Source organism: Chelonia mydas, chromosome 12 (assembly GCF_015237465.2).
Source record: "Chelonia mydas isolate rCheMyd1 chromosome 12, rCheMyd1.pri.v2, whole genome shotgun sequence".
Classification (NCBI taxonomy): domain Eukaryota; kingdom Metazoa; phylum Chordata; order Testudines; family Cheloniidae; genus Chelonia; species Chelonia mydas.
In genome coordinates this window covers 38,214,052-38,239,698 of record NC_051252.2, presented here as the reverse complement: position 1 = coordinate 38,239,698, position 25,647 = coordinate 38,214,052, and the positions used below count along the sequence as shown (strand labels likewise).

The 25,647-nt window shown below is 46.0% G+C and overlaps 2 protein-coding genes across 6 annotated transcripts in view; both read left to right on the top strand.

Annotated features, from left to right (window-relative positions):
- Window positions 1-5,192, top strand: part of GALNS (galactosamine (N-acetyl)-6-sulfatase) — a 67,041-nt gene extending 61,849 nt beyond the window's left edge. For all 4 annotated transcript variants that reach the window (XM_037878028.2, XM_037878029.2, XM_043526173.1 and 1 more), the window contains one exon: window positions 1,590-5,192. In XM_037878028.2, coding sequence (XP_037733956.1) covers window positions 1,590-1,676 — 87 coding nt within the window. In that variant the 3' untranslated portion in view covers window positions 1,677-5,192. The remainder of the gene's footprint in view (window positions 1-1,589) is intronic.
- Window positions 5,193-17,574: 12,382 nt separating this feature from the next.
- On the top strand, window positions 17,575-23,399 carry APRT (adenine phosphoribosyltransferase). 2 transcript variants are annotated; one of them, XM_037878046.2, is made up of 6 exons: window positions 17,616-17,728; window positions 18,230-18,323; window positions 19,181-19,284; window positions 20,259-20,392; window positions 21,558-21,636; window positions 22,108-23,399. In XM_037878046.2, the coding sequence occupies exons 2-6, from the start codon at window positions 18,262-18,264 to the stop codon at window positions 22,248-22,250; spliced, it is 522 nt and encodes a 173-aa protein (XP_037733974.1). In that variant the 5' UTR covers window positions 17,616-17,728; window positions 18,230-18,261; the 3' UTR covers window positions 22,251-23,399. The 2 variants fall into 2 exon arrangements, with proteins under 2 accessions (XP_037733973.1, XP_037733974.1); XM_037878045.2 differs by lacking the exon at window positions 18,230-18,323 and having other exon boundaries at window positions 17,575-17,728.
- The last annotated feature ends 2,248 nt before the right edge of the window (window positions 23,400-25,647 follow it).

The following is a 25,647-nucleotide window of genomic DNA, read 5'->3' as shown; positions in this document are numbered from 1 at the left end:
ACCTCTGCACCACTGATGTGGCAAATCCTCCACTCTCTTGTGCTCCCCGTCACTAGTGCGCAGGGAACCCCTGTTGCGCTGCTCTCTCAATGTGCTGGTTTGAAAAAACTGCCCCTATGCCTGGACTCACTCCAGGTTTGTTGGAGATGGGACTTGGCACATGAAGGGATCTCAGGACGTGGTGTTTAAAGAATGGATCTATGAAAGCTGAATGGACTTAAATCTTTGAGTCTAAAGCAGATGTAATCCAAGTTTTCAAAAGGATGAAAATTCCCTTTGTTTGTTTGGATCTTTATTGCTTGAGCAGAATGTTTAGCCTGTGACATTTCCAGTGGGTTTCCCATGTTCTTATGTGTTTTGAAAGTGAGAAACATATTTAGAAAACAGAATTAATTGTTCTTAAATTGTCTGGAGCCCTTCGTTTCAGGAGACGGGCTCCTATGAAATCTCTCTGCCTTCCCGTTCGCAGCCCGCAGAGATTGCTGGCGCGTCACTGCCATCTGCTGTTAGTTACGTGGAATGTAAACCTGCTCCAGCGTTTTTTGTAGCATTAATCTTTTTCCTGAAGGAATCTGATACTAAACAAATGCAAATGACTAGATTAAATAAATTATATGTATATATCTATATGACAGTAGGTCAGAGCAGACTTGACCTTTAATAACTGACAAGAAGAGTTTCCCATGGATGTATGGGTACTGAGAGAGAGGAAAGAGAGATCAGCATTTACAAGGCTACTGTTTCATAAGAGGGAAAGCAGAGGATTTCTGGAGACAGAACAGGAATTGTAACTTTTCATTCATTTTACTGCAATCCCACATTTCATTTTGTTTTTCATCATTTAAATACTCACACACACCCCCACCCGCCCATGGGTCAGCTGGGTTTCCTCACTGACCATGTTTATCCTCTGCCGCCTGCACACTGGGACAAGATCATTCAAGAAGCAAGAAAACAAGGGAGGCAAATAGCCTTGGTTCACATGCTTTGGCGTGGTCATTATCTAAGCGTCTCCTAATCCATCAGTTCATAGGCTAATCCCGCAAAATGCTCATTAAAATGCAAATATTCTTCTCTCTTTCACCCTCAGCCTTCAGAGGCTGCTGTCTTGTACTTGGTTCCTTAAGAAATTTTACAAAATACCTTACTGCTAATAATTACAGCCTCTTTCAGGATCAGGAGCAATTTGAGGGGTTTCACCAAACATGTAGATTTGCTCCCTCATCATGTTACTGGAGAGAGGGGTCACCACAACAGACTGCAGATCTCAGAGGGGAGGCTAATGCAGGTGTCTGTTACTGAAAATGTGGAAGGCAGTTTCATAACCATCTGCTGAAAAGGGATTTGTGGGCTTGCCTGAGGACTGTAGGGATGAAATTCCAAAGGTGTAGATAGACGGACCCTGCTAGCTTCAGTCACGTGTGAAGGTTCCTTTTTCAATGAGAATATCAGAGTGGTCTTGTGTACTAAAAATGTAAATGGGTCTGTTGTGGCTCAGGGCTCATTGTCCAGCTCCTCTTCCAGATCTTGACAGTTTAATTCCACAAGGCTGATTTTATATGTTTGTTTGTTTCTTTCTTTTTTAACAGAATTGGGCTCCTCCAGGTTGTGAGAAGCTAGGAAAGTGTTTGGAACCTCCCAAGTCCAATCCAAAGAAATGCTTTTGGCCGCACTAATATTCCAACACGCAGGGTCTGCTCGAAAGCCATAAGCAGCTGAGGTCATGGTTCACAATGCACATGGACACTTGTGTTTACGTCATGGAAGGGAGTGATGTAAGATAACATCACATACTCTTCAGAAAGGACCATGAAAGGTTCTCTTAATGGTTACAGCATTACTTCTCAGGGTTATAGCAATTAGCTTTTGTTTAATTCAGTGTCTCTCTTAATGGGTCAAATGAGATGTTGCTGCAATACAGGGTAAATTTTCAGTAATGAATATAATTTTTAAAAGATATGACTAGAGAAGATTTTCAGCCAATCATAACTCTCTCATTCCCTCAGGAATGACATGGCTGTCCAGTCAACTTGCTCCTTTCCCACTCAGGCTGTTCTCGTGGATAACTCTTCATTTAAGTGGCCAAAAGTGGCCTCAAGGGAAGGTCCAAGAAGAAGGTTGCCAAGAACTTTCATACCCTCCAGATAGAATATGCCAGATTTGCTTTGTTTTACTTTCTAGTCACATAGGAATAATGTTTGTAGCTAGCTGCAGTAATTTTCAGTAACTGTTTTTTAAAATTGTACTTATGTTGTAAGCTCTTTGAGGCATGGCTTTATTTCCCTTCTATCTTTTTAGTGTGTGTACGCAGCACCTAGCACATTGGTCCCTGATCCTTGGTTGGGCTACTTACGTGCTATCACACGACAAACAACACCAACGGGCTCTGTGTCTCCCTGCTGTAAACATTCCCTTCAATAGCCCAATATTAACCAGCAGCTTCCAGGCGGGAGAATGCCCTGTATTTCTCAAGCATGAATCTGCAAACACAGCTGTGGTGAGCATGAGCTAGGTAATGTTTGTAATGCACTTCGAAGATGAAAAGTGTAATGTAAGTGCTAAATTTTCCTACAGTGTTACAGGGAGTTCCTTTGGGACGCAGGGATGGCCCTCCGGGGCTTAGTGCATGATCCATTCACTTCAGAAAATCTGGGTTCAGATATGGATTTGGTCATACTTCCAGCCTGCCAAAGGAAGTCACTTTTCAGTCATATGGGCACAGCCAGCTGGAGGCTCAGAAAGGCCCATTTGCATCAGGATCTTTAGTCTTGGCACTGTTCCCAGTTTATGCTCTATGGGGAATTCTTCTCCCCGTGCAAACTGTCCAAGCGCTGCACTCAGCATCCTGGGGCCAGCATTCCTGTAAGTGTAGTTCTCAGGAAATGTGGATCCCCAGCAGAATTGCACGTGGAAGGCTCTTCCCCTGGCTCTGTATCTGGTACTCATGCGCCTCACTAGTGCTAGCGGCTTTCTGCTGCACAAAGAAAAGTCCTGTGCAGCTTTTCTGGGCCACTGAAGACCCCACTTCTGTCGCTCCAGAGCACCCATTTGTCGTGATGTGGAGGTGAGTTGCTTCAGGAAGGAAACAATCAAGATATCCCACGCTGCTGCACAGCTTTTCCACTCCTCCCCCCACCAAACCCCACAACTCCAGAAAAACGGAGACAACCAGCTTCAGTGCCAACCATTATACCACCCTTTGCGACCCTGGCTCTACACCTTTTGCCCACACAAGCACTTCCCCTGCCTCCAAGCCTAAATAACCAATCCTTCTGTTCCCCAAAGTACTTACCTCCTCTAAACCCCTTCACAGAGGCTCGACAGGCCCACAGATATAGGATTGTCAAGAAGTGACACTGGAGTTGGCCTTGGCGCCCTTGGTGTCAGGAATTATAACCAGGAATTATCACCCTCTAGCAGAGCCCTCTTAGTATCTCTCAGATCTGCTCGTCTGTCGGCGTGATTTTTCTGCTGTTCTTCATCGTATTTACCTTGTGGGTTAGAGTGTTCCTTGCTATCCATCAAAGATCTCAAGGCATCTCTGGTTGAGTCCTAACATATTTTATGTATGTCATCACAGTATGGCTGGTGCAAATGGCCCATTTTGAGTGATACGCTGGATGACCGGAGATGATGGATTGGATCCTGAGTGTAGCCAAAAGAATCATTACAAAACCGGCACCCCCGTTTCAGATCTCTCTCCTCTCTGAGCTTGACTGCCGCTGGGGCCTGTCACCCAGAAATGCTCAGAGCTTTACTATCCACGTTTAATACTCTGCACTATCAACAGGCATGGAGATCAGAAGATGTTGGATTCCTTCATTATGATGCTCTGAAAATCACTGTCAACCTAAAATGTAATCATTATGAATGTAACGCTATGAGATCCGTGGACGAAAGGCACCATATAAACAGGGGTCAATGCTTGTTCTTTGAGCTCCAGCCCAAACACACTAAGTTATTGCTCATTCTAAGCATTTATACCATGCTTGTCACAGTAGGATCTGGGTGCCTCTTATCCCATGTATTCCTTACCTTCCTCCCCCTTTTTCTTTCTTTCCCAGCTAATCATCTGTCTCGAAGAACTGCTTTTTCACTCTCTATACTCTCTTTTTCCCTGCTGATACAGGCCCATCAACTTCCTCAGTATTTGATCAGTTACATGTCGCCCTGATTTTCATCACTCTGACAAGTCAGTTGCTTGAGATAACACTCCCACACTCCTGATCTCTGTGATCAGAAACAAAGGAACAGTCAGACACCACAAGCCATCATCCTTAGTACATCTGACTGTTCCTTTACTAACTTTAGACTTTGCTAACTCCAGGTGGGTTGCATCAACTGAAACATTCCAGAGGAGCACATAATATTGACATTTTCCCTCCTGTCTTTCTGGTTCTCTAAGCATCATAGTGTTGTATTATTGTCTGGAAAAAAAAAGGGGGGGGGAGGAGAGAGAAACCAACTTAGAGAATGTGCAAAAATAAATAAAACGGATGCACAAGCTTGTAAAGCAAAATGGCAGTGCACCCAGCCAGGGCCCCTTAATGGGGGCACAGTAAGAGAAATGTAACAACCTGGGGATCCCATGATGACTTGTTATGATTACACAGATATCAAGAGTACTGAATTGATTAGGTTTTACAAACAGCCTTAAGTGTTCATTATAATATTTCTAAGATATTGAATTTATAACGTATCTCTGGGGTCTGTGGTGCGATTTGGAAACAATCATGCCAAAGTGATAAATGCTGAGAAGTGCAGCATTTAGAACCAGTTTTTTCAAAAGGGTGTGTGCAAAATATCTGCATGTGCACATTTATTTGCAGTAGTTGTGCACAAAAATAGCCGTTTAGATGTCTAATTGATCTAATTAATTACTTGCATGTGCTGTTATGACGAGTGAATACACAGATTGTGCACACATCTGCATGCAGAATTCTGGATGCTGTAAGTGAATTGACAGTGATATTTGTTTAATTCTCTGCTCTGCCCTTGTTTCTTTATAAGAGACAGAAATTTCATATGAAGGAGCTATTGCTTTAAATTAAAATAAGAATAATTGTAGAAAACGGAAATAGCTGTATTGTTAAGAAGTATTTTTAATCAATGCCTCTTCCAAAAGTGGACAGTTTTTAAACTTGTGGGCCCAGGGAAATTGAAGAACAAAATAAAAGGGTATTTGATCAGCATGTGCAGCGTGTATTTTCTGAGACTGACAAACTGAGAACACAGCAACCGAGATGCCAGCATTAGGATTAGAAACAACTAGAAACCGGCCTCTCTTCACCCTAGCAGAGTGAGAGCAAGTTGGGGTGAATGGCAGGATTCTAGCCAGGTGCTGATACAGCTCTGAGAGATGGAGCACAGTCTAGGATGGGACTGGGAATCAGGAGAGTTCTTATCCCAGCTCAGCCAGTGACCTGCTGCATGACCCTGGGTAAGTCACTTCCCCTTTCTGTGCCTTTCTTCTCCTCCCACTCTTTATCTTGCCTATTTAGACTGTGAGCTCTTTGGGGCAGTGCCTGTCTCTTACTGTGTTTGGGGAGTGGAGTTGGGGGGAGAAGGGTTCCAGTATAATGGGGCCCTTTACACACTACTGTCATACAAATAAATACCTCACATTGGGACAAATTCACTAATGAGCTCCAACTTTTGCACCACTCTGGTCACATAGAGCAGCTGTAAATTTGGCTTACCTGGCTGGGTAAGGTGAGTTTATGGTTGGCTTCTGTCACTTAGCAGCACAAAGCAGCCAGAACATATTGGTAAATCCTGCCCTTAATATTTATATAGGACCTTTGATGCAACTTTGATCCAGGCTCCAGCTGCCCAGTGACCTCACAGTGACCTCTCTGGTTTGGGAACTGCCCACACTGAGGCAGGAGTTGGTTTTCTTGTGGCTGTTGGCAGCTCAATCTTCTTTCAAAGGCAGGCAGGCTAGCAGGTGGGTCTGGCTGACTGGCTGGTCTGTTATTGGCAGTGATGGTTTCTTGGTGTGTTGCTCTTTTAAGAGGTGTAGTTTGGAGCAGCACATAACATGAACTGAGAGAGGACTTTTGTCTTGAGATTATTCATGGTTATGTGATGTTCCCTTCTTCTTTATATTTAAATATGCCTCCTAAATGGCATAAGCTTAAAAGCTGCCTAGGCTGAGAGACCAGGGAATTCCTTCCTTGACTTTAATTTCCAATTAGCTGATCCAGGAGACTCCAGAGATGGCCCCTTCCTCACCCCTTGAGGCTATGTTATCATCAGCCCCTCAATGTAAAGAAGCTTCTGAAATTGATGTAACTAATAATCATGGGAAAAGTCCTACAATATTCACAGTCTATGGCTCCAAAATTGGAGGCTTGATTTGAAAACCTGCAGCAACAAATGGATTATCTCGGTAGCAAATTAGTCTCTGTGGACCAACAATTTGGGAATCTGCACACTGGAATTGGAAACCAGCAGATCAATTCCAAACACTTATACCCAAGGTTGATGCCCTGCAAACTGTGTTGAATATGGTGATGAAAGATAACATGCCTCTGCATTTTAAATGTGAATCCTTGGAAAGCAGTATTAAAAGTGAAAATGCAAAGGTTCTGAACTGACCTGCCAGAATGGAAGGGAATGAGACCTGTACATTTGCTAATCAATTGTTGAGCCAGGCCTTGGAACGGAGTCCTCAGGTGGGTATTGAGTTGACAGAGGCTAGTGGGTTTTTATTAATGGACCTAGAACTAATATTAATGAGGAGGAGATGACTGTTGGACTTTATGGGGATATTCATTTTAGCACCTGATCCTGCAAGGTTCTGAGCTTTTTCAGATCCTGTTAACATCAACGGGAGCTAGCAGTTCTCAGCACCCTGTACATTTAAGCCTTTTACTGAGGTATCAGATATGCCCCCAGGGTCACTATCTTTAGTAACGACTTCCCAAAGCCATGTCACTCTTTGTAAAGTGAAGCTGATAAGGTGAGTAACTTTTGGAAGGCTGAGTACCTTGTTTTCTAGGGATGACAACCTCTCCTCAGAACACTAATGATTCTGAACAAAGAAGCACTAATGAAGAGCTCATGAGGATAGGGAGCTACTGTTTTCACCTCTTTTTTTCAAAAATATTCCGATTCAAATCGGGGAGATAAAAATTGAGTGGGATAAGGCAACCTGTTCTGCAGCATGGATAGTGGCTGTTTCACCAGGCATGGAAGAGGAATCTCACACCAGCGATCTTGCTGCTTTACTGTGCACTGGAAACTTTACAAACTGCCACACACAATAATTTTCCTTTTTTACCAGGTTTTATAGCAGCTACTCCCAGAACTTCAAAACCCTGCCAACTGCACTGGATTTCGATTGGTGTCAGGATGGTGGTCTTCTTAATGAGTGGCTTAATTTCTCTTTCTTGAGACTTATTTGGAAATGTATGGTTTTGCTTGAATGTTTTTGGCAGTATCAATGTTTGGTACAAATTTCCCATGCGTTACTGGAAGAGGTAGTACAGAGTAAGGTAATGTTACGGTTTATGTTTCGTCTAGACTAAACTGTTATTTTTTGTTCTTTGTTTTTTTAAAGCATGTGAAGAATAACAAAAAAATATTTACTTCTCATTTGGGTGGCTTCCTCTTCTCTTAGGGTTATTTTTGACCCTTGAGCATTGTTTGCTGGATTCATGGCATATCCTCTGCTGTGGTTTATATTTATTCCTTCTTCAAGATCTAGTTAAAATCCTATGAATATTTTTTTTAAATAATTCCATAAGAAGGTAGATTTCCAGGCAAGAATCTTTCACCTTTTAGGAGAGAAGAAACGTGAAATCGGTCACACTCCCTGAGAGAGAGCCAAGTCAGCAGCTGGCTTTTGGCTTTCAGTGCATTTTATTTCCCTGGAATCAGTTAATACCCTTCTGGGTGATATCTAGGTTGGATGGGAACGAGAGTCCTCCATTGAAAGGGATACAGGCTATAAGCCCCGGGAGATGTGATTTGAGGCATTTGTGCCAAATCCACCAGTTCTGGATCACTCTCAAAAACCCATTTTCAATGACTAGGCCAGCTAGGGAGCGTAAGGAAGCCAGTAGGAGGCTCTGGATTGGACCCTATGTCATGAAAAGTCTAAGCAGTCATGGATTTATGGCTAACTGTAAACTTACAGCATTAGACTATGGTGCATTTGACTTTATTACAGAAACCTTCCTAATTATCCAGTACCAAAGCAGATTCCAGCAGAATATGCGTTTCCATCAAAATCTAAACCTTTGGCGAAGTCTGGTGGATTTCACTGGAATTTCTTTTCAGAAGAAAACCAGGGAAAAGTTTCGACAATGTTGAATCAGTTTCCAACATATTTGGAAGGAAACATTTCAGTTTTTTGTTCTGAAACGACATTTACAAAACTTTATTTTGTGTTATAATTCTAAATTTCAAAAAATTGAAATGAAATATTTTGATTATGAAGGAGGGGTTTGTGGAATGAAGCCAGATTTCCAAAGCTTGAAATCCTTAGTGAAATGAAACTTTTTCCTTCTACCAATGAGTAGTTAATCAGATTAAAGTTAGATATCAATGTCTTATAGACAGGTGTGTATATAATACTTTGTACCTCTCACATCAGGATCTCAAAGCACTTTTTACAGGCTTAACTAATTAAACTTCCCAGAACCCCTGTGAGTGAGGTGTAGCCTGGTTAATTTGGTATGTTTGGGTTGGTAGTACTAGTGGGTATCTTAAACCATAGTGACTTGTGCTAAGGGTTCGGCCTCCTGAACGCCTACAGTATCTGGATCAGTAGAGTGAGAATCACCTTTAGGAATTCCATTAGGTGTAGAGACTCTAGGAGCCCATGAGGAACTGTGAGTGTATGACATGTGGTCACAGGTTATCAAACATCCTCTTATTGACCATTTAATTAAGCACATGAACAATGCCCCAACTACTGAAACATATACAGAGATAGAGAGAAACAAGGAGATGTCCAGCATCAATGATTTCATACTCTCATCCCCTAGGGAAACATCGAGATGGGTAAAAAGATCGTCAGATGGCCTTCCTTTTGGGTGTCCCCGATGTTCTTCCCTCCACACTCGGGCTGGGCTACACGTTTTATCTTGTTACTCTTACGCCCGCTATGCTTGTGCATCAGAGTATCACCCCTTTTTCTTATTTGTACTTCCACACTTTATTAACTTAGGCATGGCCTGTTTCTCATAGGTTATCCCCTTCACTTAAAATCATAGGGATGGAAGGGACCTCGAGAGGTCATCTAGTCCAGTCCCCTGCACTCATGGCAGGACTAAGTATTATCTAGACCATTCCTGGCAGGTGTTTGTCCAACCTCTTAAAAATCTCCATTGATGGAGATTCCATAACCTTCCTAGGCAATTTGTTCCAGTGTTTAACCACCCTGAAAGGAAGTTTTTCCTAATGTCCAATCTAAACCACCCTTGTTGCAATTTAAGCCCATTGCTTCTTGTCCTATCCTCAGAGATTAAGGAGAATCATTTTTCTCCCTTCTCCTTGTAACCACCTTTTATGTACTTGAAAACTGTTATGTCCCCTCTCAGTCTTCTCTTCCCTCTTCAGCTTTCCTTATTCTCATTAACATACACGAGTTACTATGGTAAATTGAGGTTATTACAGAATTCTTTGAAAAGTTACTACAGGTCATCTTGCGGTATTAACTGGTACGTTGAGGCCTGTTTCCCAGGACATCAGAAACTCATACATCTATTACTGTATTTCACAATCTTACTGGCCCAGGGTTATCCCTCAGCCAACTTGTCATGTCAACCTCTTCCAGGCCTGAGACCTTCAATGGCCAAACTAAATCTCTTACTGACCTAAAGTATGTAGGCCTTAGGTTGATGCTTTACCTTACTTATCCTACGATTTAAACTTATTAACCGCACATTGATTGTATTATGTATTCATATATTCATCTATCCTTGCAGTTAATTTAGATATAATCAATCACACTACTATATAATTATATCAAATGATTAACTACAGAGGTTAGTAGTGATTGCAGTCACATGGAACATAGTCTTTCCAGGGTTAGCTATATAACATCCCAAGTATTTCTTGACTTAAGGAGGAGACACAGTCCATCTCAGTCTCCCTAGCTTGTCTAGTCAGACTAGGTGGTCCAGATCTCACTAGTGATAGTCCAGAACTAGAAGCAGTTTGGCATGAATGCCTCACCCGTGGAGAGGTCTCTGCCTGGCTCACACTGGCAGGAGAAAATTTGTCTTAGGCAAATTCTTTTCAGATGAGACTCTCACTGCCCATCCCCCCTCATTCTTCCTTAAAAGTTATTAACTAGTTGCAAGGGTGGGGGGAAGCATTAGATACCAAAACCCAATCTATTGGCTGCTAGAGCAGTGTTCATCTTGTCTCCTTTGAAATGGAGGAATAGAGGGGGGAAGAGCTTGTAGGGGCTGGGGCACTTTGATTTTTAAGGTATCTGATGTGGTGCGATCTGGGGCATGGCAAAGGGCAGAAACATTGTTTTTCAAAAGTATGTTTATCAGCTCTCTGGCAGGGCTGATCTAGCATTATCCGGGGAGGGACCTGAGCCTCTCTCAGAGGCATGAAAATCCCCCTCCCTTTGGATTGCGGGTAGAATCCTAACAAAGAGCTCCTAAGAGGCCCCTGCAGCACATGGAGTGTGAGACTTCTGCTTCTCTAGGAGAAAATGGCAGAGCGTCATGGGGATGCCCACTTGGCAAAGTGGCATGGTGCCTTGTGTTATCAATGCTAGCAGAGCTTTTGCAGATAACATGAGAGGGTTTCAAAGAAAAAAGTAGAGGCAGCCCAAATGAGAGAGGATGGTGAAAAGTAAAACTTGTGCTCTGGGGTCACAGATCCATCAATGATGAATGGAGGAGGATGGAGATGATTTAAGCTTGGATTGATGGCGCATTGCAATGTGGAGCTCCCACTTCCTAGCCAGTTGGCTATCCCTGGTGGGCAGGAAAATTACCTGAATAATTTCTTTCTGCTGAGAAAGCAGCCAAGATGCTGGAATAGCTGACTGCACTGTACTTCAGTTGATAAAGCAGCAAAACAAACTCTTCTGATCCACTTAGAAGAATTAACAAGAGAGCCGAAAAGCCTCTGTTCCAACGTAAAGTTATGTGCTTGATCTGTGTTTGTTTCTTCAGTTGTTGAAGGGCTGGTTGACTTGGGCCAGCTGTTGCATAGAGGGTTTGCTGGTGGCAGATAAGCTAATCTGACTTGGGGAAAGTCCTATTCCTAATGGGAACTGCTATGAAAATAACCCACACTGACCTTCTCCTGCTGTTGTCTCTCTCTCTCTCTCCATAGAGTGCTTTCTAAGAAACATAAATCCCTCAGAAGTAACAACCTTTGCACTGACCTTCAACTTCCCCCAGGCTTACACTTAATGCCAGGCGCTCATTAAAACAGGTGTCTTTTTGTCACTTTGCCAAAGCGGGTCCATATCCCTCCGTGTATGGAATAGGTAGGAAATACAGCCATGTAGCCTGCAGTATGTGGTACACATCTCCTAGGGGGTTGCACCAAGAACATCTGACTTCTCTTTGAGCAGTCATCTACCCATATTGAGGGTGAAGTCGTGTAGGAGCAGGATGAAGACAAACCAAAGCCAGGTGCAGGCTATGCACTGTGTGTCTTAATTCATCGTGCCCTAGTCACAAATCACCATGGCATTCTTCCCTGTAGGCTGCACTTCCTGAGTAGGCACACCCTGATTTCCACCTCCCTGCAAAACGGAACTACTGCCCATGGGATATGAAAGCAGCAACGGCTGTGAAAAACAAACACCCTTTTCTTTAGAGATACACACCAGAAGGCAATTGGGCCATAGCAAACTGCAGAGTCTAGATAGCAAGTCACATGGCTCTTGGGTTAATTGACAACCACTGGAATTGCTACAGCCCTGAATGAAGTCCGTGCAACCCCCGCATTTCTACAGCAGGTCTGCTCCAGCCTGCTTTCATTTGATTGGTCATAAATAGCCAGCTTGGGCCAGGGCTGACTCGCTCCTAACCTACTGGCTAGCCCACAAATGGCATGGAGACCTTCCAGTAAAACCCCTTGTGCGATTTATTTATACCCTCCAGCCCCTTTGCAGACTAAGCAGCCTCATCCCAACAGTAACGTGGAATCAAGCCCTCCGTTCCTGACCGAGGAGCGGTCTCTTACTCATGGCACACCCCCCAGCTGCTTCTCAGTCCTTCTACACTTCCTTCCTTCTTGTGCCAGCTGGGCTAATGAGATAATTAGCCTTCTCCAGCCCATCTCTGTCTATCAGTCGGGCACAGGTCCCGTAGTCAGGTGCACTCTGGGGAACTAACTGGAGTTGCAGTGATCAGAGCTCTGGCCCAATTGCCGTTACCCAGTGTCATAACCCCCCCGGACAGGATCCTCTTGCTGCCTCACTGGCTGCTGCCCGGGAGCCCTGCTGCTGTTGCTGACATCGCGGAGGAGGAAGATAGAGCTGCTGCTGCTGGACTGAGTGACGATACCATCTTGGTTACCTCCTGGGCCTGTGGTGGTCGTTGCTTTCGTTGTGGGGAGAAGGGGGAGCAGTGCAGAGCCGGGTTCTCTGCTCAGTGTCTCCCTCTGGCTCCCTGCTTTTGACCCTGTGACCCTCACATCCTGGCAGAGTCCCTGCTATACAACCCCCAACTTGGTGTGTAGGTGGTGGAGTCCCCCGTGGTGTGCCGGAGGTGGGTCCTGACAGGTACCACCCAGATTGGAGACCTCTTGGACTATGACTGAGGGGGGTCCCCTGGGGCGTGGCCGACGCATGGGGCTTTCCACCCTTCATGTTCCCTGGCACGTATTCCAGGAGGAGACGGCAGCCTTACCGCCCACCCCTCGGGCTTTCCTTGGGCGGGTCTTGTGGGAGGATGTTCCCTGCCTGTCCCTCACCCCTGGCCCTCTGGATCTTGTCATCGGGCCTCTGCCCCATGAGTCCTCCTTCCCCTGGGCGCTCGCCCTGCATGACCTGCAGCCAGTCTGTTTCTGAACCGCACGTAGAACACAGCTGTACGTGCTCATGCTCCATGCCTTTCGCTTCCTCACCCTCATGACCCACCCCGACACCAAGGGGCGGGACCTCCCGCCATCTGTGCAGGGTGAGCAGCCCCAGTAGGCCAGTCTGTATTCTGCCCTGGGCCCGCAGCCTGCCGGGGATACTGGTTGGCGGCTCCTTCACGGAGCTGCGAGCACGGGCGTGTACATGGGGTGGTTCACCCTCCTCCCCGACACCTGCCCCTTTTGTGGCGTGGGGGAGACCCTGGCACACGTCCACCTCGAGTGCGCCAGGCTGCAGCCCCTTTTCTGGCTCCTACAGAACTTTCTCCTGAGGTTCTGGCTGCACTTCTCCCCACACCTCCTACTCTATGCACACCCCATCCGTGGCCCCACAGAGTCACGGGACCTCCTCCTCATCCCCTTCCTGGCACTGGCCAAGATGGCCGTCCACCCTACCAGGAGGAGGCTGCTGGATGGGGAGGCGCTCTGCGACTGTGCAGCCTATTTCCGCTCCTCCCTTAGGTCACGTCTCCGGGCAGAGTTCTTCTGGGCCGTGTCCACTGGCTCCCTGGATGCCTTTGAGGATCAGTGGGCCCTGTCCTGGGTGCTCTGTTTGGTGTCCCCCTCTGGCTCCCTGCTTTTGACCCTGTGACCTTCACTCCTGTCCCTGTTTAATCATTTGTTGTTCCCCACCTTTACTTGAACCCTGGGTTTAGGAGCTCCTCCCTTTAGGCTGAGTGAAGGGCCTTCTAATGTTGCAGGTGGCTTGCGCCCACCTGCTCCTGGGAATTCAATAGGATTGCTGTTGCTCAGCTCTCTGTTGTACAGCTGCACCCTTGTAGTGTTTTCTGTTACATGGACAACGTACGCCATAGATATTGTGTGTTTTTTAAAGTGTGGGACTTGCCTAAGGCTGCAAAGATGATGGCAAGTTAGGATCAGCAAGGGAGCCCTGCCTACTAGGACCCGTCATAGGCTGCCCAGGGACCATCTTTTGGCCATTCAATAGGCTTGTTGTCCATACAATAGGAAATCTCTAAACCCTTCAGCTGTAAGTCTCTTGACTAATATGTTCTTTGTATTAGTTAACTGATGTTTGAAGGTGCTGCAGAAGAAACAGGAGTTAAGAGTCTGTCAAGATGCTCTGCCCTGTGATGGGCTGATCACAGTTGCTGTGCTGAGTCATGTCACGCTGTTTGGAGTGGCTCACTACAGTCAGTACCAATCTCAAGGCAGACTGTCAAGAGGCAGGGAAAAAATTCCAAACTGTTGGTGACAGATGTGAACTTCTGGATCCCTGTAACAGTCTTACCATGGAGTCACAGACGGTCCCCTTAGATTCTCCAGTCTAGCTTGCCAGCCAGGCAAGCTAGACTTAGTGATAAATGATAAATGGTCATTTACACCAAAAATCACAAAATATTCAGGTTGCTCCCAGGCCCAAGAGGCCAGTCACTTACCCCAGATCATTTTGTATCTTAGATCTCACACCAAAGACCACACCTGTAGCCAATCCTGTAATAAACTAACATAAAAGATTTATTAACTAGGAAAAAGAAATGAGAATTATTTACAGGTTAAAGCATGCAAACATGTACACAGATGAGTTGCAATCTAAATCTGAAGAGTGCCAGAGTTGTAGTGATCTGTCTTTCAGGGCAGACCAGGAGTAACCCATGGAGATCTCTGGCTTCAATTTAGTGTCTCTAGCCCTGTGCAACAACAAAGATATGGAAAATTTTCCTGTGTGTCTGTTTTATTTCCTTCATTCAGCCTCCAAGTCCCTAGGATGAACTTCCTTGCATGTAGCATTTCCAAGGTGTGATAGGGCCATTCACCAATCCTTTGTATTGCGATGTTCCTTGATGGCCCCTCTGATTTTGGTAGTTCTCCTGGCAGGGGGAAACACTCTTCCCATCTGAGTTCACACGTTTAGAACAAACATTTTCAAAGTTATCAAGCAAAACTTATATATTTCCTTATAGCCTGGTAAAATACAGACATTACAAATAAGATTAATGCATGCCGCAACTTACAAACATTCTATACAGTCTAAACACTAAATACGTTCTTATAAAACTAATACCTATTTCGAGCAACACTAATGCATGAAGAACAGGAGGACTTGTGGCACCTTAGAGACTAACCAGTTTATTTGAGCATAAGCTTTCGTGAGCTACAGCTCACTTCATCGGATGCATTCAGTGACCTGATCTGGGCACCAGCTATGAGTTTGTCAGTTCTTAGCTAATGCCTGCAATCTTTACAAGAGCTGGCATCTGGCCTGCCAGCATCTCAAGCCATTAGCCCAGAATAGAATCATAGAATATCAGGGTTGGAAGGGACCTCAGGAGGTCATCTAGTCCAACCCCCTGCTCAAAGCAGGACCAATCCCCAATTAAATCATCCCAGCCAGGGCTTTGTCAAGCCTGACCTTAAAAACTTCGAAGGAAGGAGATTCCATCACCTCCCTAGCTAACGCATTCCAGTGTTTCACCACCCTCCTAGTGAAAAAGTTTTTTCCTAATATCCAACTTAAATCTCCCCCACTGCAACTTGAGACTATTACTCCTTGTTCTGTCATCTGCTACCACTTTCAGGTAGTTGAAAGCAGCTATCAAATCCCCCCTCATTCTTCTCTTCCGTAGACTAAACATCCCCAGTTCCCTCAGCCTCTCCTCATAACTCATGTGTTCCAGTCCCCTAATCATTTTTGTTGCCCTCCGCTGGACTCTTTCCAGTTTTTCCACATCCTTCTTGTAGTGTGGGGCCCAAAACTGGACACAGTATTCCAGATGAGGCCTCAACAATGTCGAATAGAGGGGAACGATCACGTCCCTCGATCTGCTGGCAATGCCCCTACTTATACAGCCCAAAATGCCTTTGGCAACAAGGGCACACTATTGACTCATATCCAGCTTCTCGTCCACTGTAACCCCTAGGTCCTTTTCTGCAGAACGGCTGCCTAGCCAGTCGGTCCCTAGTCTGTAGCGGTGCATTGGATTCTTCCGTCCTAAGTGCAGGACTCTGCACTTGTCTTTGTTGAACCTCATCAGATTTCTTTTGGCTCAATCCTCCAATTTGTTTAGGTCCCTCTGTATCCTATCCCTACCCTCCAGCGTATCTACCTCTCCTCCCAGTTTAGTGTCATCTGCAAATTTGCTGAGGGTGCAATCCACACCATCCTCCAGATCATTTATGAAAATATTGAACAAAACCGGCCCCAGGACCGACCCTTGGGGTACTCCACTTAATACCGGCTGCCAACTAGACATGGAGCCATTGATCACTACCCTTTGAGCCCGACAATCTAGCCAGCTTTCTATCCACCTTATAGTCCATTCATCGAGCCCATACTTCTTTAACTTGCTGGCAAGAATACTGTGGGAGACCGTGTCAAAAGCTTTGCTAAAGTCAAGGAACAACACGTCCACCGCTTTCCCTTCATCCACAGAGCCAGTTATCTCGTCATAGAAGGCAATTAGATTAGTCAGGCATGACTTGCCCTTGGTGAATCCATGCTGACTGTTCCTGATCACTTTCCTCTCCTCTAAGTGCTTCAGAATTGATTCCTTGAGGACCTGCTCCATGATTTTTCCAGGGACTGAGGTGAGGCTGACTGGCCTGTAGTTCCCAGGATCCTCCTTCTTCCCTTTTTTCTGTGCTTAATGTTCAGGTCGTGCTGTGACAGTCACCTGTTTTATCAAGCATGGGAGAGGGTGAGAGATGTAGCGGGGGTGAGCCTGTGGCAGAACAGAGAATGGGTTTGCTTGTTACTGAATAACTACAGCTGGCTTTCCGTAGAGGGCGAAAGTGACGTGTCATCCTGAGCTTTATAATTGGTAACTTTTTTTCTTTTTTCTGATTTTTTTTTTTTTTTAAGGCAGACCTATAAACCAAATTCAGACTCCTCTCGGAGATCCTGCGGAGCTCGCGGTGTTGCTTCTAACGCTCTGCCGCTGAAGTGGCTTCTTGTGTGGTGCAGCAGGTCCTGCTGCAGTAGGACTAGCTCTTCCCTGGCGCAGAGAGGATGCAGGTGAAGAGTGTCATGGCAGGGGCGGACAGCGGAGTGGCCTCACGGGGGACAGCTCCTCGTGGCAGGCCGGTGATGGGGCCCGGGATCAGTGTCATGAGGTCACTGCGTGTGACATCACCGGAGTGCTGGCCTAGTGCTGGTATCGTCGCGGGGCAGGGAGGGGCTGGGAGTGACGTCCTAGGGCGGCCGCGATGACCTCACAGCAGGTGTGACAGCATGATGACGTCAGGTGTCAGCCCGGCTGCTGTGGGTGGCCATGGTGGAAGGTGACACCCCGGGGATGTTGTCATGGGGCACCCACGGATGTGAACCCATGATGCCACGGGGAGGGCAGGTGCTGATAGCATGGGGCATACCACCAGTAACAGCCCCCTAGCTTCCTCTCTACCCCTTTCCAGCGGCCATGGTTCCCCCCACTCCCCACACACACACGCTTCCCCCCTTTCCAGCTGCCATGGTTTCCTCCGCATTCCCCCCCCTCCGCCTCCAACAATGGTTTCCTCCGCACCCTTCCGCCTCCTCCCCCAGAGCAGCGCGAGGCGCTAGGCCGGCCGCGGGGCGCCTGCGCAGTGCTGGCGGTGCACGCGGCGGCATGAGCGGGGAGCTGGGCGCGCGGCGGCGCCTGCTGGAGGAGCGGGTCCGGCCCTTCCCGGACTTCCCCTGCCCCGGGGTGCTCTTCCGGTGAGGGGGCGGGTCAGGGAGCGAAGGGGGGCTGGGAGCGAAGGGGGGCTGGGGGTGAGGAGGGAGGGAGCGAAGGGGGGCTGGGGGGTGATGAGGGAGGGGGCGGGTCAGGGAGCGAAGGGGGGCTGGGGGCGATGGGGGAGGGGGCGGGTCAGGGAGCGAAGGGGGGCTGGGGGCGATGAGGGAGGGGGCGGGTCAGGGAGCGAAGGGGGGCTGGGGGCGATGGGGGAGGGGGCGGGTCAGGGAGCGAAGGGGGGCTGGGGGGTGATGAGGGAGGGCGCGGGTCAGGGAGCGAAGGGGTGAGGAGAGGGGGCGGGGGGCGGGTCAGGGAGCGAAGGGAGGGGGCGGGTCAGGGAGCGAAGGGGGCTGGGGGCAATGAGGGAGGGGGCGGGTCAGGGAGCGAAGGGGGGCTGGGGGGGTGATAGAGGGACATGGGGGCAGGACAGGTTGCGGGGGGGGGGGGAGCGCTGTGCAATTACACTCATGCAGCATGCGCACTAGGGCACAGCGTGAAGTTTGGCCCTGACACACGGATGGCACAGCTGCAGAGTCCTACTGCCCTGGTGCTGGGGATAGACCTGCTTGGCCTGCCTAGGTTTGTCCTTCGTCTGCGCTGGCCTTTGCCCTGCACGCTCTGAAGCAGGCAGCCACTGCCCACCTCTGCCCGGTGCGCTGAAGCTGAGCTCAGGGGTACGGCCCATGACCCGCAGGCTGCTGCAGTCACTTGGTCAGTGAGCAGCCAAGTTAAGCCTTAGTCCTGCCAGCAGTTACATATGGGAGTAAAGTCACATTCTATGAAACTGAACTGGTGTGTAGCTTTGTAGTCGGGCCAAACTCTCTCCCAGCATGTTCTTATCTGAGCACCTTGTCAGCTGTAGCTGAGATTGGTCAGGTTTATATCTGGGTTATATCAGTGGGTTATATCTCAGCAAGTAAAAAACACTTTGCAGATGCCCAAACAAAGGCATGTCTTAATGAGGGCTGTTTCAGCTTTTTTTCTGTAGCGGTGTCATACTTATTAAAAAAGTATGAATTTCATTATAAGAAGTTATTTTTCCATCACACGTATTTTCAAAACATCTGAATTGTTTTGCCTCAGAAATAGTCACCATCTGGAAATTCTCAGCCTGGAGTGTGAACACTTCGGAAAGCTCTGAGCATCTGAAAAAAGGGGTTAGAATACAAGTGCTTAGGGAATCATAGCAGCAGTTGCTAGTTGTCTAGCTATAGGACATGTTTCTTCACTCAGTGCTGAGTCCAACCACTGTTTCAAGAGATCTTGTAGGTAGCCCCTTTTGCAGCTATTACGAACCACTGGAAATGGAGTGATGACTCAAATCCACTTGTAGAAACCGAGCTTCTTAAACATGGAGCGGGTAAACCGTGGGCTCTGATCTGTGTAATGTAGCTTTCAGGTTCCAGGGATAACTCATTTTGTTCTTCTGTTTTTAGTGATATCACCCCTTTGCTAAAGGATCCTATAGCTTTCAGAACTGTGGTTGATCTTTTGGAAGCTCATTTGAAGGCACGCTACCCACAGATCGACTTCATTGCGGGTGGGTATCATGATAAATGCTAGGGAAACTTCTATAAAATACAGTACAGAACATTACTGTCCATCCATACAGAGACTGCGTGGTAAGCAAAGGTCAGAAACAACCACTTTAACGAGGCAGGAAAGATGGTAGAACATCATGGTATTGCAACATTATGACTGTTTATCATAACGTTTTATTCTGTACCAAACTACGTAACATTCGTGTGACGGTTGTTTTATTTTTGTGCTGTAGTTTTCTGACATGCTGTTTTGAGTGTTGAAAACACCCTCTCAATGAACATTTGGCAATAATTTCCTTTATTTAAAAAGATTTAATAACAGTAAGCAGTGAATTAGCCAATATAAGTTAACTACTACTCTGTCTTCCTTAGTCTATAACTTGCCTTTAAGCCAGGTCTAGTGTTATATAAATAGCAAAAAGACAAGCTGTGTTTCCATTTTTCCACTTGTCTCAGAGTGACTGGTTACAGACCAACTGTAGCTGTGCCTTATGGAGATAACTGTTCCATTCCAACGAACACGTTGTTTAAGGATAATAAGTACTGAATGGAAGAGGGGTGATTTGACAATAATCCGATGTCACTGAGTCTAGTGGACTCTATTCAGTTCTTAGTGGCTGTGATGTAAACCCATCCTGATGTGATACTGAGTTTCTGGCCCTACAGTTGAATTGATATTGAGACTTAATTTTTTATCAGTACAGACAAGAACCAGTTCACAAACTAATAGAGGGAGCTCCTAACATAGATACTGTGGTGATATATGTGGAACTCCAGGTTCCGGGCTGCATTTCATAGTAATTCTGTGTGAATACAAACATACAATGCAAAGTAGGTGGGATTGCAAGTCAGTACACATAGCTGCTAGGCTCCCTGAGTACAGGAAGATAACAGAAACATTGAAGATTTGCTGAGAGAGTGAAAACTGAACCATTTCCCTTTAACGGTATTTTTGCTGCTCTGCTTCCCATAGGTCTGGATTCTCGTGGTTTCCTCTTTGGCCCAGTTCTGGCACAGAGACTAGGGATTGGTTGTGTGTTAATACGAAAAAAGGGAAAGCTTCCGGGTCCCACAGAATCTGTCTCATACGCTCTTGAATATGGCCAGGTAATAGCCAGAAGAGAACCCTTGGTGGACACTGCTGTAATTGCTAATGTCTTGTTTGTTGAAATCACTGAGCTACTTTGGGGATGAGGATGGTGGTGAGGTGAAGCCCATCTAATAATATTTGGTGCTAGAGACTTTCCCAACCACTGTAGCCCTTCTGGGGCTGGTGATGAGAACACAGCAGTGGGAGTCAGGCATTCTAAGTTCCATTCTGGTTGTGCCCAGTGTCTAGTACCTACCTCATAGGGGTGGTGTGAGGCTTAACAGAGAGGTAATTTTGCAAACTATTCTGAGATCTTTGGAGAAAAGGTACTTAGTTCAGACAGCTGTTAGGCGGGGCTTGAATCTGAGTGTACGTATTATTAATAGTACTGAACATAAAAACTAATGGCTGCTGATGTTTAGAGGAACCTAGTTAAAGGACTGACAGCAAGTCCTGTGCTTCTGGAGAAAGGCCAGTGGAACAGGGAAGAGGAAAAAAGGGGGCGTTGCACGAAGATATCCATTACTTTTTCCCACTCTTGCTTGTTTGAGTAAATGCTCTAGTAAAATGCTCTTTTTTTAATGGTTTTAAATTAGGAAACACTTATTGCACAGCAGCTGGTTCATGCCTGGCCCTTATTGGAAGAGAGAGAGCATAGGCTTAATAACTCTGCCTTAGCTAGCTAGCTAATGCTGCTGGAGTATCTGGCAGGTGAATACTGTTGAGGCAAGCCTTCCCTTGCATAGTACAAAGTTCTGTGGTAGTCATAAGCATTGCATGGGTTCATCTCTCTTGGAGGACAGAGAAAAGATGCTTCCATGGCTGGCTGCATATCTACAGACACCATAGGGCTGAAACCCGGGACTTTTTGCACCAAAACCATAGGAGTCTTGATCATGCACACTTAGGCCAGTGTATTACAAACAGGAGTTCCAGTCCCATCTGGGGTGCTGTTCTGGGAGAGCTTATCTAACAAAAGGAATAGAATACACTGTGTTAGCATGCATGATTGGGCCTCTAAAGATCTCCTTTAGCTTGAGACCCTGTGTATGTAGGTGCTGAAAGTCAGGATTTTATTCTTGCTGATGAATGTAATGTCTGCATTTTGCTACACACTAACATTTTTGAAAGCAGTGCTCTATAAAGTGAGACTAGAACAAAGTTGCCTTTTCAATCCTGCAGGCTGAACTTGAAATCCAGAGCGATGCCGTGGAACCGGGAGAGAAAGTGGTCATCATTGATGATCTGCTTGCAACTGGAGGTAAGAGCAGTCGCTTAGTTAAGTCTGCTCCATGTGCAGCTGTGCAGTAACTGGTATTGCTCATTCTATCTCAGGGTGCTCTCTGCTGAAGCTGCTTTGAAGAGGACAGAACCTCTTTGTTAAAGTGTCCTTGTGACTTTATGGGGAGAGGGATGCAGCAGTTAGCCAATTGGGGTTTATACTGTGTCTGAATTACTGTACTATAGTACCTGAAATCCCTGCCCTAAGGCCCACTAGAGTTCGGCTTGGCTTAAAAAAATAAAAGCTTTTTGGAATCCATTGTCTCATTCTTTGCAATGTGCTGTGTGATGCTTTCTGAAAATCGGACGTTACCTGTTCGCATGCTTCTAACCATGTGATTAGCGATGGCTTAAAGTTGGAACTAAGACTGTGTGCCTTATCTGATTGTAATGCTTGGAGTGATTGTGTCTCTCTCTCTCTCTCTCTCTGCTTAACATCCCTGTTGTGCAGGTACCATGTGTGCAGCCTGTGAGCTGATGAAGAAACTGAAGGCTGAAGTCCTAGAGTGTGCGGTGGTCATAGAGTTAAAATCTCTGAAAGGGGCAGAAAAACTGAAACCGTTCCCTGTCTACTCTCTGCTGCAGTATGACTAATGAGCTTCAGATCAGAGAAGGTTGTTATGGTCTGATTGCAGTTGCCTTCTTGGTGAAGATCTGCTGCTGTTTCTTATCTTGATCAATTGTTTGAAGGCAACAAGTAGTCCCCTCCTGTTTTCTAAAAAAGGGAGGAAGCTGCTCCCCATTACAGCAAGGGCAGTTAGGCCTCTCTTGTTCCAGCTCAATTCTGCTAAACTTGCTGCACTGTTTATGCCTCCTTATTCTGGGGAAACTGATAGAGCCAAAGGTAGTGGGTTTTTTGGGGGGGGAGTGGGGGGAAGAGTTGTCCTTCGATCTAAAATATCATTTAGAAGCCTTTATCATTCCAATTTCATGTTAGATTTTGCTGTGTACTGCTACAGCTGTGGGTTTGGTGAGAAATGAGGAAGGGCTTTGAGATTTACTTGTGATCAGGGAAGGAATCAGTTTCTCTAGATCAGTGAAAACTAACATGGTATTGGACATCTGTAGGATGGCCTCTTTTACTGCATCCACATGCTTGGGTTACAGCTGTTCTGTCAACCCTGTGAGCTGTACACATTGGAATTCTTCAATTTGCAGTGCTAATGGAGCGGTGGTGACTTGTTCAATATAAGAAATGGGTGCAAGGCCCCAGCATGTCTCACTCATCCTATCTCATGTAAAACATACAACTTTTTACATGCTTCCTTCTTATATATACAGTAAAGTTCCCTGAATTCTGCCTTTATCCTCAGGTTCCAGCATACTGAAAAGTTACTGAGCTTGGGTTGATACTGTTGTCTCCCCTCCCCCTAGCCCCTTCCAATCAACTTCCTTGTTCCAAAATACCCTCCAGTATTGGCACAACCTAAAAAGGAAAGAGAAAGGGGAACTTTGCTCACTTTGAGTGCTTTAGCATGAGCTCTAATATTAACAGCATTCTAGTTACGAGGGTGAAGAAAGTTTGATAGGAGTCTTTTTTCTAAAAATCTGCCTAATTGCAGTGTGTGATCTAGCTGTAACATCCAACTCTGTCACAAACACTTACAAATCAGAGCCAGAGTACCCAAATCTCCCTATGGATGAGAAAGGATGCTTTGGATTGTAACTAACATTTGTAATGGCTGTCTTCAATTGAATCTGTAGCTGATTAGTAAATAAATATTGACCTTTTAATTCTCAAAACTATTGTGGTAGCAGGATGAAGGGGGTGTGTATTTCTATGACCATTTCTCTTCAAGAAACCAACATCCAGTGAAACAAGCCATCTTGTGACTTCAGTGAAATACAAAAGGGTTGGAAGTTAGGCCAGCCCAATTGCTTTATATGCTGAGCTGAACCTTTAAGATATCTTCCTCATATCTGGTCTTACTGAATTCCTCCCCAAGCCTTGCCCTTTGAGCTCTCACTGGAAGATGCTAGAGAAGCCAACTTTGGGACTTGCTCCTCCTAGAATTGTAATACTTAATATCTAATTCTGCAAGGTAAAGAAAGGTAGGTAGTTATTCAGTGCCTTGAGCGCACAGAAACGGTTGCTTCCCCGCAGGTGTGTGAAAGTGCACCTTATACATGGAGAACAGCCCAGGTACGACATTAAATCAAATAGGCATGCAGTTAGAGAGGGTTTGGGCATTTGTTTCATTGTAGGCTGCTTTTGTTACTGTATACTCCCCCTCCACTGGATAGAACCACCCGTGGGGCGACACTGCTGAAACCATACAACTTGTCTACAGCCTGAGTTGTGTTTAGCTCCGAAGGGCGAGTGTTGAGGGGTATGGGCCTCCCTCTAGTTACAGACCAAGTGTCCTTTACGGTGCCCCTGGCCTGCTTGCTTACCAGATGTGTAGCCAAGCACTTGTAGTTAACCTTAAACATCAGATGTTCAGTTTCTTAGGTCTATAGGAGTACTGGGGTTAATTTGCTCCTAGCTTCAGAACCAGGGAGGACATTACAATTCTTTGGGAAGCCTCCAGAAGATGTTTAAGTTTAACTTTTACACCCAGCCTGTGTAAGAATCAGTACCTCTCCTGCACACTTGGCAGTGAAGGCAGGAGAGTTGCTGTGAAGTGAAGAAATAAAGCTCCACCCAAAAAAACCCATGGAAAGCAGCTGCAGCACTGTCACATTTATGTTCTTTGACTGCCAAAGCACAGCGCTGGACCCCATGCAGTGCCAGAAACTATGACGTCAGGCAAGGCTCAGACTGTACCCTCTCTCTGGCTTCAGGGCCTGAGATAGCTAACTTGAGTTACCTGTCTTGATTGTAAACTCCTAATGGTACATAGCCCTGTAGCTTTTGCCTTAATGGAGCTACTTATGGCCAGCCCTGTCTCTTCCCCCTTGACCCACTACATCAAGGTAAAAACTAGTGCCTTCTCTTCGTTAGGATTTTACAGAAATAGGTACCTAAGAGGAGTTCTCACTATAAAGAAAACTTTTTGCAGTGAAACCATGCCAGTCTTTCATTAGGATTGGTGAAAGTAGCTCCTGGTTTCAGGTTCTTAGCATAGAGCACTGGACATCAGTCTTACCCTGGGGGAGAGTTTGAGTATCTCCATTTTGATAGAAGTAACATTGCTAATACCCAGGTAATCAAAAAGCATGATCTGTATTTGCCTTTGAAGGTCAAGTTGTCAGCTTTTTTTTCCTGCACCTGGGAGCTATCAACTTGTAAAAACTGAGATTTTCATCTGATCCTGTGACTTGAAGAGTTAGGATGTTGGTTTTCCTTAAAACTCCAACAGGGGGCAGTGGTGTACAAGGGATATGCTGAAGACCCCCCAGAGGTGTGTGCACTAAAGTTCAGACTAGATGTGATCAGGTTTACCTGCCACACTTTACTGCTGTTTCCTACTCAAAAAGCAACAGCGAGGTGGCTTTGTTCTGTTGCGTCATCACCTAGTGCTAGCTCCTGCACGTATGCTACCACTTTGTCTACTGCCATCCTTCTGGGGGCAAACGGGCACCTTCTGAACCTGCTCCCTAAATGAGACAGGCCAGCCTGGCTGCACTTTACCCAGCGTAGAACAGAACGCAACAGAACAAAGAACAGAGCTGCTCACTGTTTGTACTTCTGGTATAACCAAGCAGTAACTCACATTCATGTCCTAGTACTTGAGACAAGGAAGACTTGTTCCTTACCTGCACTCTGAGGTAACTCCCCCACGCAGTATTTGTATATCCTGAAGCCTGTTTAGCTGACAAAGCCTTTGCTAGCACAGACCTGGATGGCACCTCAGTGATTCGTAAGCGCAGGGGTTTAGGGTCCACCCTCAGACTTACAGCATGGACCATCTAGAGCAGGGTTCCATCAACAGGGGCTTGATGTCCTATCAATTCACACCACATTTTTAAAGTGGTACATGAACCAACAGTTAAGAATGCTCTGTACCCCCTCATTTGTGCTAATTAGATTATGCTGCAGTTGCCAAAA

What these genes read in the sequence shown, in the direction of transcription:
- APRT (XM_037878045.2), top strand. Translation starts at nt 17,640, where the DNA reads ATGAGCGGGGAGCTGGGCGCGCGGCGGCGCCTGCTGGAGGAGCGGGTC. An exon ending in TGCCCCGGGGTGCTCTTCCG is followed by an intron (nt 17,729 to 19,180) that starts GTGAGGGGGCGG and finishes TTCTGTTTTTAG; the next exon opens with TGATATCACCCCTTTGCTAA. An exon ending in ACGCTCTTGAATATGGCCAG is followed by an intron (nt 20,393 to 21,557) that starts GTAATAGCCAGA and finishes TCAATCCTGCAG; the next exon opens with GCTGAACTTGAAATCCAGAG.